Source organism: Triturus cristatus, chromosome 2_1 (assembly GCF_964204655.1).
Source record: "Triturus cristatus chromosome 2_1, aTriCri1.1, whole genome shotgun sequence".
NCBI classification, from domain to species: Eukaryota; Metazoa; Chordata; class Amphibia; order Caudata; family Salamandridae; genus Triturus; species Triturus cristatus.
Window position 1 is genome coordinate 10,944,910 of NC_140581.1, and position 15,260 is coordinate 10,960,169.

Below are 15,260 nucleotides of genomic sequence, written 5' to 3' on the forward strand. Positions count from 1 at the left end.
GTCATTTAAAAGTCATTTGTGAATCTTGCAATTTAGCAGTATTTAAAAAAAATGTTTTTGGGCCTTGCATAGTTTTACACTAAATACATTAGATACCTGAAGGTGTGATCTGCATAACCAAGTCTTCCTTTCTGACAAATTTGGTATAATTCAATCCAGTGCTTTGGGCTGTAGTTTCATCTAAAGGTCCTATGGAGGTTAACATGGACACACGTACTTTTTTTGATACCCCTTTTTCTCTGCCCCCTGCTTGACAGATCACCCCAAAACTTCCATGCACATCAAGAATCACAGTACACTTGTTGTGTTAAATTTGGTGAAGGTTCATCAAAAGGAACCAAAAACTGTTTTTCTATGGAAACATGGTCCTGCTCCTAACTATAACTACCTACTGGTAGGTCACCACAAGGTAGTTATAGTTAGGACCATTTTTCTATTAAAAAACAGTGTTTTTTGACTTGCCTATACCTATGACGATGTCTGACGTATCTTTACTAAATTTCTCCAAACTTTCCAAAAAAAGTGTCATAGTGAGTGTTGCTGTGCACGGCGTACATATTCACAAAAAAAGACAAAGGTTACAGGGACATTATAGTTAGGCTGACATTTCACTTGTAATGTAATTTAAGATGTCATCCATGATATTAACAGTGATTCGACTTACCATGTCATGAGTGACATAATATGTGAGGTCAGAAGGCCGGGTGCAAGTTATACTTAGCTCAGGTAACTGTAACTGCTGAATTTCTCTGGTTTCATATGAGTGAAATGTCCGCCTAACTATGATGTCCCTGCAACCTTTCTTTTTTCCAGTGAATTTCTAAGGTGTTTTAATTTCGTTTTCCTAATTTTGATGTCCCTGTAATCTTTGTTTTTTTCAGTGAATTTCAACTGTTTAAAAAAATGCATTTTCCAACAGTAATTAGCTGAGATTTAATTTCTATGAAATGATCATAATTCCAGAATGAATTCTGCCCTGGGTATTTATCCAAGAAGAGGTCATTGTTTTCTTCAACACCTCCACTCAAGTGGAGTACCTTCGACCAGCTAATTAGTAAGTCCTACCTCGGTGGGTAAATGTGTAGTATGCCTCCTTCAATACAGCTGCATAAAGTACACTGAGGAAATATCTCCAGTGACCTTCTATGTCTGTAACTTTGCCAATGTGATTGTTCCTCGAGCGTCTTCATCAGATAACTTTACAAAATTAAGCTGCAGAGAAAACACACTGCGAAACCAACATATGAAAACAGGGCTTCCATTGTGCAAAACTATCGCAGAATCTGTGCAGCACCCCCAAAAACCATGAAGGAAATTTTTAAGGATACCTCCATAGAAGAGATTCACCCTGGTCAGAGCTCTTGCAGATTGCCTGCAGCAAACTACACCTATACATGACAAACTGGAGCATGTTTCCCCATCAACCCTGGATCCTAAAAAAAAGTGTTGAAGTACCAAATCTGACATCAATCCTGGCAAGAAAACATCTGACTCATTGAAACCTCTGAAGGCAACATCCTGGTATTAGTAAATTCCTACAGGGACACATTATGCCAGCCTTACTTAAATAGTGCTATGAATAAACCAATTTTAAAGCAAATTTTAACAATCCGGCTAATGTTGCGGCCAAAAATTGGAACTTGCTCCCGATAGAGCTGCGCCTCGAACCCTCAGAGACTAAATTTCGTAAAGCACTAAAAACTCACCTCTACCGCTCCGCACTGATTTGACCTCTTGCTTTATAATAATAATAATAATAATAAAATAAGAGACATAATGACACGTTGGAAATGCCTGGAGATTGTCACTGCCTGTAGGTTGTGTAAATTAAATGATGAATCCTTAGCTAATTTTTTCTGCATCTGGCCAAGTATGATGAAAGCATGCCACACTTTACTAAAACCTCTATTTTCAAAATATCCCACCCACACTTGCAAAGAGGAAAAGGGGTAACAGAACTTATTTTTAGCTGAAAAACACTAATGGAACTGGCCAGGCTAGCCAAATGTGTGCATCACCTTTAAACATTTTAATAGAAGACCCGTGACTATCGATGAACATTGAAAGGCTTCAAGTTGGAATGCAAACTTCAGTTAGTGTTGGCTCATTATTTCTTTTTAGCCTTTTTAGAAGTAAAATTTGGTAATTAATAATATGTTAATTTCAGTACGATCACACTATGGTTTTGTCAATATTTTTATTAATTGAAACATACATTTATTCATTCATTCACACGATGAAAAGTAAAATGATTATCAATCAAATCTGTGGACATCCAGAGACTCGCTCGCTCCAAGTGGCACTCCGAATGCAATGTGAGAAAGAAAACAAAAAGGAAGCTGCCACCTGGAGACTCACCCACTCCAAGCAACACACTTCATGTGATCCTCACACAAAGAAAGATGGAAGCCGTGCCGTGGCTATACAGAGACTCACCCACTCCAAGCAACACACTTCATGTGATCCTCACACAAAGAAAGATGGAAGCCATGCCGTGGCTATACAGAGACTCACCCACTCCAAGCAACACACTTCATGTGATCCTCACACAAAGAAAGATGGAAGCCATGCCGTGGCTATACAGAGACTCACCCACTCCAAGCAACACTCTTCATGTGATCCTCACACAAATTAAGATGGAATCCATGCCGTGGCTATACAGAGACTCACCCACTCCAAGCAACACACTTCATGTGATCCTCACACAAAGAAAGATGGAAGCCATGCCGTGGCTATACAGAGACTCACCCACTCCAAGCAACACACTGCATGTGATCCTCACACAAAGAAAGATGGAAGCCATGCCGTGGCTATACAGAGACTCACCCACTCCAAGCAACACACTTCATGTGATCCTCACACAAAGAAAGATGGAAGCCATGCCGTGGCTATACAGAGACTCACCCACTCCAAGCAACACACTTCATGTGATCCTCACACAAAGAAAGATGGAAGCCATGCTGTGTCTATACAGAGATTCACCCACTCCAAGCAACACACTTCATGTGATCCTCACACAAAGAAAAATGGAAGCCATGCCGTGGTATACAGAGACTCACCCACTCCAAGCAACACACTTCATGTGATCCTCACACAAAGAAAGATGGAAGCCATGCCGTGGCTATACAGAGACTCATCCACTCCAAATGGCAAATCAAAAGAAATCAACAAAGCCTACAGAAGTGGACCATGCACTTGAGTGAGGCATGCTACATCCAGGAGATACCTACCAACTCTCACAAATTCACCCGCAGCAACCAAACAGCCTGACAAGCTTAAAAAATGTGCGCCTAATCCCAAAATCAAAGCTTTGCTACTTGAAGGCTAGAACCGGGGAAGGCTCACAGCCAGTGACTGCAGCTTCAAAAACAACAATGGATGCATTGAAGGGGGCAAAAGAGGGCTACTCCAGGGATGAGTCAGTTAAAATAGCCCCTTGAACTCTCCGCACCTCCTGATGATGGCACCAGGGGAAAACACTTAGATGTCTGTATAATTCCTGTAGAAAGTGGGGCTCCTGCCCGTGTTATGACTAATGGCACCCTGTCCCCCATTTGCACAGGGCGCCTGACCATTTTAAAATCTTTTATTGATTTTCATACCACCACATAAAACAAAAAAATTCAGGGACCAAAATATTTATGATAAAAATATTTATCAATAAATTGATATGCATATCAAGTGGTGTCACAGCAAACGTGTGGTTAGGAAATACATACTAGTGGGGTACACAGGCAGGCCAGACAAGGCATTGATTTGTGATTTCTAACATGAACTGTAAGGTGACTGGTTGCAGGACAACCTGGTATTTCCTCACAAAAGCAAAGTTCTTCTCCTCTGTGGCAATGTCCTCTGCTGGTAGCCCATCTTATAGGAACCCTACTGAAGTTTATTGAACATAGATCCTGGTGAAGGTTACTTGAGTAGTCCTGTAATAGAGAAATACAAAAAAGACATAACAAATGTTTAACTCTGTCCAACTATCATTAGAACGTGAAAAAGTAAAGAACTCTTACAATGATTAATGCAAGCTTAACAGGCACATCCTGGAAAACAGGAAAAATCTGCATTTTGAAAGCCAAGATGTCTTTTTTAAAATGTGGTAATGCATGCACACACATGTATGCACCCATAATGTCTGCGCACAACAGCAAGTGTAAACCCACCCTATTGGTTGTGCATTGCTTGTGAGTGCAACCATTTATTTACTCAACAAAGCAAGGTTTCCATCTGGTCTTGATGAACATAAACCTAATGAGAAAACAACAGCAATCTAATCAGAATGGTGTATTATTGAGTGTTTTTAGGCTTTGAATGGTAAAACATCATCAGTCTCATATTACGTCATGTCATGTCATGAACAACTCACCCAGGAGGGTATCCTGACACTGAATTAGGAACTGTATGGCCCGAGCCAAGGTCGGAGCTATATGAGGAGCCAGGTCTTCAGTCTCATGTGGAATTCAGGAACTGAGGAGAAGGCTCTGATGTGCAGAGGTAGCTGGGAAGACACAACTGTTGGATCTGGTTCTGCAGGGAGTGTGTGTAGATTCTCAACTAAGCAGAGGTGGCTTGTACTTTTGTGGACATTTATGCATCTTTTGACATATATGGGGCCAATGTTGTGTAAGGTTTTATTAGTGCATCAGTGTAGGAAGCTGGCTCTTTATATAGTTGACCAACAGAGGTATACTGTGTCGAGAGTCCAGACGAACCCCAATTGATTTACAGAAGCGAAACTGATAAACCAGATTCTCTCTTTTGCGGTAGTGTGAGTGATCAGTTATCGGAGAGTAGTGCTAAGCATCTGTTGTACTCGCAGAGGCAATACACGAGACATACACTCAAGAATAAACCTGAGACCAATTTAGAAAGTAAGGCTGCATTTTGATTTATATTTTGATACCAAGAACTTAATTCGCAAGTGAGTACATATTTAAATAAGAATTTTTACAGGTAAGCAAATGGGTTACTGTAATGCATCTTTATGCAGCACTGCTTTCCTATGGGAGGACAGGCAGATGCTGCATACAGTTATTTGCAATTGGTTTCTGTGGGTCTCCTTCCGTACACACAATCGTAGGTGGCCAAAGTCCAAAGGACCACCAGCAGTTACTTGTTACCTGCCTTGGGGCAGCCGGGTGTAGAAGTGCTGGTCGAGTTGGTAGCTGTGTGCGCTACATTGATAGAAAGAAGGGGGCCACCAAAGTGTGAATGTCAGCTGGACTCCTAGGACCTTGCGGTTGTCAGTCTTGCAGGTAGATGGTGTAAGATCAGGACAACTGAATCATACTGGAGATGGGTCTCTGCTGTGCTTATGTTCCTCAATGGCTTATCAGTCTCATTGTCATTGGAGTCTGTATTAGACTCTCACAGTCTTTGCTTGCAGAAAAAGGTCGGTAGCCTGAGTTTCTGTCCTGCATGGCTCTGGTTGGTCTTGTGTCCTCTCACTTGTTGAGGGTACAGATCTGACCTTAAGCAGCACAGGGTCCCCTTCCTGGGAAGCTGCTGCATTGGGCTTGCAGGGGAGTAGCAGCTCATTAAACCAAAACCCTTCATTTTCGGTGCCTGCGGACTGGCGGGAGTAGCCCATCTACTCCAAGGGAGATTGTTGATAATAGGCGAAGGGCTAGCACTCTAGCGGGGTTCTTGGAAGCTGGTCAGCTGAGAACGAGTTGCTGGTCACGATTGTTGGGACTTTGTGCAGGCAGGTAGGGTTTGGTGCAAAAAGTCTACAGTAGTCTTCAGTTCTCGCTTTTCTCACGGCTCTTCTTTGTCCGATCATTCTTGATCCATCGAATCTAAGTTCCTGGTGATAGAGGTGCCACCTAAATACTCAATTTAGAGGCTCTACGGGGAGTGACAATAAGTAGCCAATAGGCTTATTATCTTTAGAGTGTCTATACCCTCTATATGACCACTTAGTGTGTGAAGCTGGCATAAGCCTGACCCAGAAAGCCTAGTTCTGCTAAAACTGAGATGGTGGAACTCTAAGAGTTGTGTCCACATGAGGTAGCTCACCTTAGGTGTGGTAGTAGCCTAAGAGGGGGAAATGCCTCCTGACTATCTAATTCTCCCACCTGCCTTGGTACCAAATGGGCCCGGGGGGAATGGGTGCCATTTCCCCTGGATGGGGTAGCCTTGGGTCACATATCAAAGGCGGCAGAGGGTTTTGAAGCCTCCTGCCTTGATATGCCGATTACTTATCCACCCTGCTTGGAGGAGCTGATAACAACTCTGACCTGAGAAGGAAATGTTTCTGCCCTCAGATCGCATGGGCTCTTACCTGCAGGGGTCAGAAACATGTCTGTGGTGACAGGCTGGTCCACACCAGTCAGTGAGTACATTAGCAGTTGGTTTTCAGAGGGCACCTCTAAGGTGCCCCCTGGGTGCACGTATTAATAAAACCATCACTGGAATCAGTATGGCCTTAGTAATACGAGATGTTTGATACCAAACATCTCTAGTTTCAGTGAAGCAATCATTTAGCTGAGGAACTCATTTTCACCAGTATCCAGCAGATGCCTTAAAATAGCATCGCTGTTTACCTTCAATATCTAAGAATTGACTGAGATCCCACAGGGGCATGCCTGCTCATGCAGATATGTCCACTCATGCTGTATCAGGGAACGAGATTTGGCACTAGGGATCTGAATAGCAGGCACCCAGTGCACTCCTATCAAAATTACATCAGAGGCCAGGCAAAGAGGGGCCATTTCCTACAGTCAGGAACTAGAAGAGCGCTGATTTGTGGATTGAAGCCAGTGGGGCATTTTGAGGTGCTGGGTGATGTGAGTGTGGGCTGGGAGCTGAACCTGGCCACTGAGTTTTGTATAGTCTGGTGAGTGCTGATGTCAGCATTGAGTGTGTTGCTGTAGTCTAGCTTGCTGGTGATGAGCACTTGGGTGATGGTTCTGTGAGTGACCGCTCAGCCCTCCACAGGGCTTGGTCGCCCCACTCACTGCTGCCGCTCCTGCCTGCCTTTGCCGCCTCCTGCCTGCAGATTCCTTCGCTCGCTGCCCGCTGCTCCTGGGAATTTCCCGCTGCTCCTGGGAATTTCCCGCTGCCCGCTGCTTCTCGGAATTTCCCGCCGCTGCCTCCCTGCGGCCCCGCCCCCCTGTGATTCCATTCTCCGCCCGCTCCCGCCACCCAGCTGCTCCTCCCTCCCGGCTCCTTACTTATGACGCCCCCAGAGCGACCGCGCAGCGGACGCGCGCAGCGGGAGGGCCGATTGAGCGCCGAAGGTGCGCCAAAGGTAAGCCCGTCTGCGCCCGTCCGCGCCTGGACCGCGCCCAGCGCCAGACCCCCTGGTCCTTGCCCTCGCCAGCACACCCTGCACATCTACGACGCCAAAACCCTCCACGCACTCAACGCCGGCCGAAACACCTCCTGCTACCGAGCCACCCCGAGACGCACCCACGGACCCTTCACCTGCCTGACCTGCCGCTTCACCGGCCTCCGACCCAACACCGCACCTGCTAAACTGAGCCCCAGCAACAAACACCTGATGTGCATCCTGCTCAACACCCGCTCCATTCACAGGCATGCCATTGAACTCTGGAACCTCCTCGACTCAACAGCACCAGACATCGCCTTCCTGACAGAAACCTGGATGAACGCCTCTTCAGTGCCCGACGTCGCCATCGCCGTCCCGGAAGGCTACAAAATCACCAGGAAGGACCGCGTCAACCAGACAGGAGGAGGCATCGCCATCATCCACAAGAACACCATCGACCAACTCCGATGACACCTTCACCTCCGCCGAACACCTCCACTTCCAGATACACACCGACCCCAAGACCACGCTCAGAGGCACCCTCGTCTACAGACCACCGGGACCACACACACAGTTCAGCGAAGACATCACAGACTTCGTCAGCCCGCACGCCATCAATTCCACCGACTACATCCTCCTGGGGGACCTCAACTTCCACCTGGAGGACAACAAGGACCGCAACACCACTGCTCTGCTGGACAACCTGGCCAACCTCGGACTCAAGCAACTGGTAACCACCCCAACCCACTATGCCGGCCACACGCTTGACCCAGTCTTCTCATCCAGCAAATACGTCACCTTCAGCCACTCCACCAATCTCCAGTGGACTGACCACAGCTGCGTCCACTTCAGCTTCAGTAAAACGACGACCCACCACCACCCTCAACCCCCCGCAGGAGCTGGAACAAGATCACCGGCGACCAGCTCACCACCTTCCTCAGCCAGAACCCCCCCACCAGCTCAACGGACCCCAACGAAGCTGCCAATAACCTCACACAGTGGATCACCAACTGCGCAGATGCCCTCGCACCACTGAAGAAGAACCCCCCCAGCAGACGCGGCAGCAAGAAAGCCTCCTGGTTCACCGACGAGCTCATCACCTCCAAGAAGAACTACCGCTCCCTGGAGAACACCTGGCGCACCAACCAGACCACAGACAACATGACGGCCCTCAAACACGCCACCCGCAAACACCACCAACTGATCCGCGCCACAAAGAAGACAGCCTTCAAGGAACAACTGGACAACAACACCCACAACAGCAAAGAACTCTTCAGCATCGTCAAAGAGCTCTCCAACCCCGACGCCGGAAACAATGACATCACTCCCTCGCAAGACCTCTGCGACTCCCTCACAGCCTTCTTCCACGACAAGATCGCCAACATTCACAACAGCTTCGGCCCACCAACCATGAACCCCACCACCGAACCGATGCCCCCCACCGCCACCCTCCGCACCTGGACCCCAGTCAGCACCGAAGACACAACACGCACAATGAACACAATCCACTCCGGATCCCCTACGGACCCCTGCCCACACCACATCTTCAACACGGCCGACCACATCATCGCACCCCACCTCCGCGACATCATCAACACCTCCTTCAACACCGCCACCTTCCCGGAGTGCTGGAAACACGCCGAGATCAGTGCCCTGCTGAAGAAACCAACTGCAGACCCCTCCGACCTCAAGAACTACCGCCCCATCTCGCTCCTCCCGTTTCCTGCCAAAGTCATCGAGAAGACCATCAACAGACAGCTAGCCGCCTTCCTCGAGACCAACGGATCCCTCGACCACTCGCAATCCGGCTTCCGAGCCAACCACAGCACGGAGACCGCCCTCATCGCAGCCACAGACGACATCAGATCCCTAATGGACAACGGGGAAACTGCGGCCCTCATCCTCCTGGACCTCTCCGCAGCGTTCGACACTGTCTGCCACCGCACCCTGGTACAGCGCCTGAACAACACCAGCATCCAGGAGAAGGCCCTGGAGTGGATCACCTCATTCCTCCCCGGAAGAACCCAGAGAGTCCGCCTGCCCCCATTCCGGTCAGCGGCCACCGAAGTCATCTGCGGCGTTCCACAAGGGTCATCGCTCAGCCCCACCCTCTTCAACGTCTACATGAGCCCCCTCGCAACCATCGCACGTCAACACAACCTCAAGATCATCACCTACGCCGACGACACCCAGCTGATCCTCTCCCTCACCAGCGACCCGGACGCCGCCAGAGCCAGCCTACACGAAGGGATGAAAGACGTCGCCGAATGGATGAAGAACAGCCGCCTAAAACTGAACTCAGACAAGACGGAGGTCCTCATCCTGGGATCATCACCCTCTGCCTGGGATGACTCCTGGTGGCCCCCCGCCCTGGGAACCACCCCCAAGCCAACGGACCACGCACACACCCTAGGCTTCATCCTGGACTCCTCCCTCTCGATGACCAGACAAGTCAACGCCGTCTCGTCTTCATGCACAACACCCTGCGCATGCTTCTAAAGATCTTCCGGTGGATCCCCACCGAGACCAGGAAGACGGTCACCCAGGCCCTCGTCACCAATCGGCTGGACTACGGGAACGCCCTCTACGCCGGCACCACCGCCAAACTCCAGAAGAAACTCCAACGAATCCAGAACGCCTCAGCACGGCTCATCCTGGACATCCACCGACACAGCCACATCTCCGGACACCTGAGAGACCTGCACTGGCTCCCCGTCAACAAAAGAATCACGTTCCGACTCCTCACCCACGCACACAAGGCCCTCCACGACCTGGGCCCCAAGTTCCTCAACAGCCGCCTGACCTTCCACAAGCCCACCCGCCAGCTCCGCTCCGCCAGCCTCGCTCTCGCCACCGTCCCCCGCATCCGCAGAGCCACCGCCGGAGGAAGATCCTTCTCCTACCTGGCAGCCAAGACTTAGAACTCCCTCCCCATCCACCTCCGGACAACGCAAGACCATCTCGCCTTCAGGAAGCAACTCAAGACCTGGCTGTTCGAGCAGTAGCGTTCCCCCCCCCCCCCAGCGCCTTGAGACCCTTCGGGTGAGCAGTGCGCTATACTAATGCCTATGATTGATTGATTGATTGAGTGTTGGTGGGGAGTCATTCAAAGATCTTTTTGAGCAGGAGATGGATACTGCAAGCTCTTGGCTGGCCATGGTGAGGTTTTTTTAACAGAGTTTTATATAGCGCGAACGTGACCTTAAGGTATCAGAGTGCTTTACACAAGCACCAGTTGCGTTACATGAGGACACATTCTATTTTTGTGTTAGGCACAGGGAGATGAAGTGATTTGCGGTCCTTATATCTAGGACTGAAAGAGGTCTCCAAGCACTCTTAACTGCTTTTAAATCTTTTATGTCAGACAGGGATCTCACAATAAATAACTCCAAATCATTCATTATGCAGGTAGGCCAAACCTCAAAAAAGAATTTTCAATTTAACGTTGGCAATGAAAAGATTCCCATCTCTAGCACGTTCTCCTATATTGGTGTCCTTTTAGACAACAAACTGAATTGGGGCCCATACATTCTGAAAATGAAAGGGGACTTTACTAGGGTGAACGCAGCTATCTTTAATTTTGCCTCGAAACTGGGGAAAAAGCCTACTGGTGCAATGTTGCAATTATATAATGCCAAATCAGTGGCTATGGCATCTTTTGGAAGTGAAATTTGGGGGTATAGCTCGGGTGAGCGGTTACAGATTGTGGAGAATACTTTCCTGAAACGCTTACTGTGTCTCCCACAAGGTACATCTAATTTAGCTATTCATGAGGAGTTGGGGGTTCAGTATATCAATGATATTTTTTCCCTGCGACCGTTGATTTGCTGGTTAAAACTATGGTTAAACCCAGATATCCCCCTAACGCACATGATCTTAAAAGATTGCTTGTCTATGGATAACTCATCTGCTGTACCCTGGCTGAAATATATCAGGCAAGGTTTTTTAAGCTTAGGGTGGGGTGAGCTATTCGAAACTACCGAATGTATTATTAAGGGGGATGTGGAGGCAACAAAAACCGCCTTCATGATGGACAGGAAAATGATGAGGGAAACTAAGGAGGCACAGAAATCAAGCGTCAGGACTTTTCTTATGTTAAAAACAACTCCACACACTGATCCTTACCTAATGGGATCTCTGTCTTCTCATGAGAAATTTTTATTAACTAGATTTCGGATGAATTTATTTGCTTGTCAGACCATATATTTTGTTTTTAATAAAGAAGCAGCATTCTGCGGGTGCGACGGAAAGTCTCCGCAGAACATGCTGCATTTTATGTTTTTATGTAAATTTTACGAATTTCCCTGCAAACGCTATCTGGTCCCGCTTTTAAAGAAACTTTATTTTTATCAGATCAGACCTGCCATGATGTATTTACAACTACTATGTAGTGATAGTATTCTTTTTGAATTAGAGTTTTTAAAGTCGGCTGTTAAATATAGAAAATGCCTGGATTTATAAGTATGCACCGCCTAAAGTTCCTGCTAACTCAGCACTGATGTATCCTAATGATGAACTTATTCCCAATATTTATTCTTATTGTGTCGTACTTGTGTGTACTTTTATGGTTTGTTTTAACAAGACCGAAATAAAGTTTTTATTGATTGATTGATTGATTAATTGAAGTGATTTGTCCAGATTCACAAGATGTTGGCGTCCTTACCAAGACTCAAACTCAGTTCCCCAGAATTGAGGTCGACGCCCTAGCCGTTAGGAGTTGGTTGTCAATTACTATTCTGAGGCTCTCGGTGTAGGTTGCATGGAAGGATGTGGGTCTGAGATCAGCAGGCCACCAGGTGAAGTCCCAGAATGAGGTGTCTTTGCTGAAGATTACTTCTTACGCCTTGGTTGTGTTGAGCTTGAGTCATTTGTTTTTCACCCATCTTGCGACTTCGGTCATGCAGGAGTAGAATGCAGTAGAGTTGCATATAGTGGCGGTGAGTGTGATTGATTTAATTGATGTAATGTGGAGTGGGATAGAGTGGAATTTTAATATAATGTAGAGTGGGGTAGAGCAGACTAGCGTACAGTGGCATGCCATAAATTGAAATAGTGTGTAGGGGTCTGGCATACAGTGGAATGACATACAGTGGAATAGCATAGATTGAGTTGGCATACAGTGCACTGCCATAGAGTGAAATAATGGACAGTGCGTCGCGTACAGTTGAGTGGTGTTAACTGTACTGAATTACACTGGAGTGGCATACGGTAGAGTAGTGTAGAGTCAAATAGCATAAATTGGAGAGGTGTATAGTAGATTTGCATACAGTCGAATAGTTCAGAGTGCATTTGCAAAAACTGAAGTAGTATACAGTGGAATGTCGAAGATTGGAATGGCGTACAGTGGATTAGCATAAAGTGGAGTGGCTACAGTGGAGTTTCTGAGAGTGGGATAGCATAAAGTAGAGGGACATACAAGGGAGTGGCATCGAGTAGAGTGGCTGCAAGTGGGGTGGCGTATAGTAGTAGCTTCCAGTAAAATAGCTTGCACTGGAATGGCATAGAATGGGCTAGAATAATCTGGAGTAGTTTACAGTAGATTACCATACACTCAAATAGAGCACAGTGGAGTAGCATGCAGTGGAGTGGCAAAAAGTGGATTGGTGTTCAGTAAAGAGTTAAAGGCCCTACACAACTGGCTGGCCACTCGCTTGACTTAATTTTTTCTAACATAGATCATCTGACCAGTAACCCTCCGGACCCTCTTACATGGACAGACCATTCTATGATCATGTTTTCTATTCAAACGCCCTACCTGACGAGCTTAGTAGTAAACTCAGGATGGACAAAAGAGGTGCGTAGACCATGGCGTGACCTTTCTCTGGAAGCTTTTAATGAGACGTTCCATCCTAAACCACCAGAGAATGACATGGAAGTATCCAAGATGTTGGAAGGTTTTAACTCTGCCTTTGTGACAGCATTGGACCCAGAAATTCCACAAAATAACTATGACTCTCTTCAGCGGCGGCCATCAGCCCTCTGGTATACATCTGAGCTAAAGACTGAAAAATCTAAATGTAAGACATGGATGTTAACCAGCCATAACACAGAACAGAGGCGGAGCTAGTCATGCATACATATGTTGGCCAACCACAAAATTGGAGCCAGAGGCCATGCTGGCCATGCACATAGATGTTGCCCAACATGCATAGAAGAGAGAAAGAACAGAGGCCTACAATGCATACTTTGCAAAGATCAGGGTCAACACACCAACAATAGGTCAAGCCAGAAGAGGAATGATGCGCCTATTACACAACGGAACAACTCATGGAATACAGCAAAGTCATCATCCTGGCCGCCCTTGTGCTGTGGTACTTTCATACCATCCTCCTGTCACTTACTTGATTTTCCAGCACTCTATAGGGTTTTTGCAGTCCTCCTTTACAATCCTTGTTGTGATGAGAATGTCTTCTCCATTCGGTGGCACGTAGCAATGCCCTACGTACACAATAGTGTTTGCTGAAAGATAAAGATTAGATACCTTAGAAGCAATGTTTCTTCACATCACAAAGCAGTGTGTGTGCTGAGAGGCAATCCCTCGTATGATGGGAATGGGAGAATCACTTGTGAAACAGCTGCACCTATGCTGCAAGCTGGCTTGGTTGGCTTGACATGGCATAGATCATCACAAACAGAAGTCAGTTTCCAGATTACATTCTGCTGTCTAATTTTATTCAGGAAATTAATATTTAGGCAATCCTGATTGTGGCTTAAACCTGTAATAACTGATAGAAACCCACTGAAACAGATGCAGCCCTCATCACTGTAACCATAAAAACACTGATGAACATCTGCACAACAACAAACTAAAATTCCATTCAAAGAAATGACATTGAGAGAAAATGAATCCTTTTTATTTCTTCCTGAAAGGATCAACACAATTTAATTTTGTTACACAGGATAGCAGCAAAGATGGCTGGTTTAATATTAGTGTGCTTGAGTTTTCTATTTAGGGGTGTCACTAAAATATTGTTTTCTTCCAGTTTTGTATGCTTGAATTAAAGTTGCAGGGTTGGGTCTGACTTAATTATTTTATACACTGTACAGAATCTGGTAATATTACAGTCACCTTTGACGACTCATAAAAATCTTGGCCAATATATACTGTCACATTTCTCCACAGACACAGATTGGGTAAAACCCTTTGATACATCAGGCCTGTTTTCCAACAAGTTAGTATTAATAGTATGTCAAATGTCAAACATCCAAGGATTTAAACATTTAGTGCCTGTTGTAGTAACAGCTACCTGTAAAATAGAGCTGTCACCATGCACAAAGGATTGTGATGAAAACATGACACAAGAATTTCCACAAATGAACAAAATTGATAACTATGAGGTGTCCTATTGTTGAATTTTACCTTCAGCTCACCCTGTCCCTCTACCTAAATGCACTTTGCTGGACCATTTGAGCGCATAGATGTAGTGTTAACAGCGAAATGTAAAGTCCCAAAATACAAGGTGAAATCTGTTAGACGGTCAAGACTGACTGAAGGTGAAATAGTTGACATAGGGACACTTGGCAGCTTAGAATCTACACAACACAGAAGCAGCACCATAATATAGTCAGGCGACAAAGAGTGCAGAAAAGCAGTGGTAGAAATGGTTAAGGCATCACACCTTTGGTGACTTAGAATGCAGAGCAACACATTCATGAAGTGTAACTCAAAATGTAAAGGTTCCACAAGGTACTATGCTGTCAAAATATACCACAAGGACTAGGTAAATGCCCCCAACAGTGGCCAGTAAAATGCTTATTAAAATATTTAAATATAGCACCCTTTCTTTTTTTAAATCCATTATTAGTTCTACAAATCAGACAGAGTCCTCACAGAGTGTGACAGGAAATGGGATGTGAGTTGTAAGAGAGGGTAATTGGATGTGAGTGATAGCACAATACACATTCTTTCTATGCTTAAAGCAGTCTAACATAAGTTCATTGGAAACACTGCCCATTGGAATACACTACATGATATACATTATGT

At 46.2% G+C, this 15,260-nt stretch overlaps 1 protein-coding gene across 2 annotated transcripts in view; it reads right to left on the reverse strand.

Moving 5' to 3' along the window:
* Window positions 1–3,638: 3,638 nt before the first annotated feature.
* Window positions 3,639–15,260, reverse strand: part of LOC146863608 (uncharacterized) — a 192,250-nt gene continuing 180,628 nt past the window's right edge. For both annotated transcript variants that reach the window (XM_085627631.1, XM_085627632.1), the window contains exons 4-5: window positions 13,618–13,735; window positions 3,639–3,929 (exon numbers count right to left, since the gene is read on the reverse strand). In XM_085627631.1, the coding sequence (XP_085483757.1) occupies window positions 3,890–3,929; window positions 13,618–13,735 (158 nt within the window). In that variant the 3' untranslated portion in view covers window positions 3,639–3,889. The remainder of the gene's footprint in view (window positions 3,930–13,617; window positions 13,736–15,260) is intronic.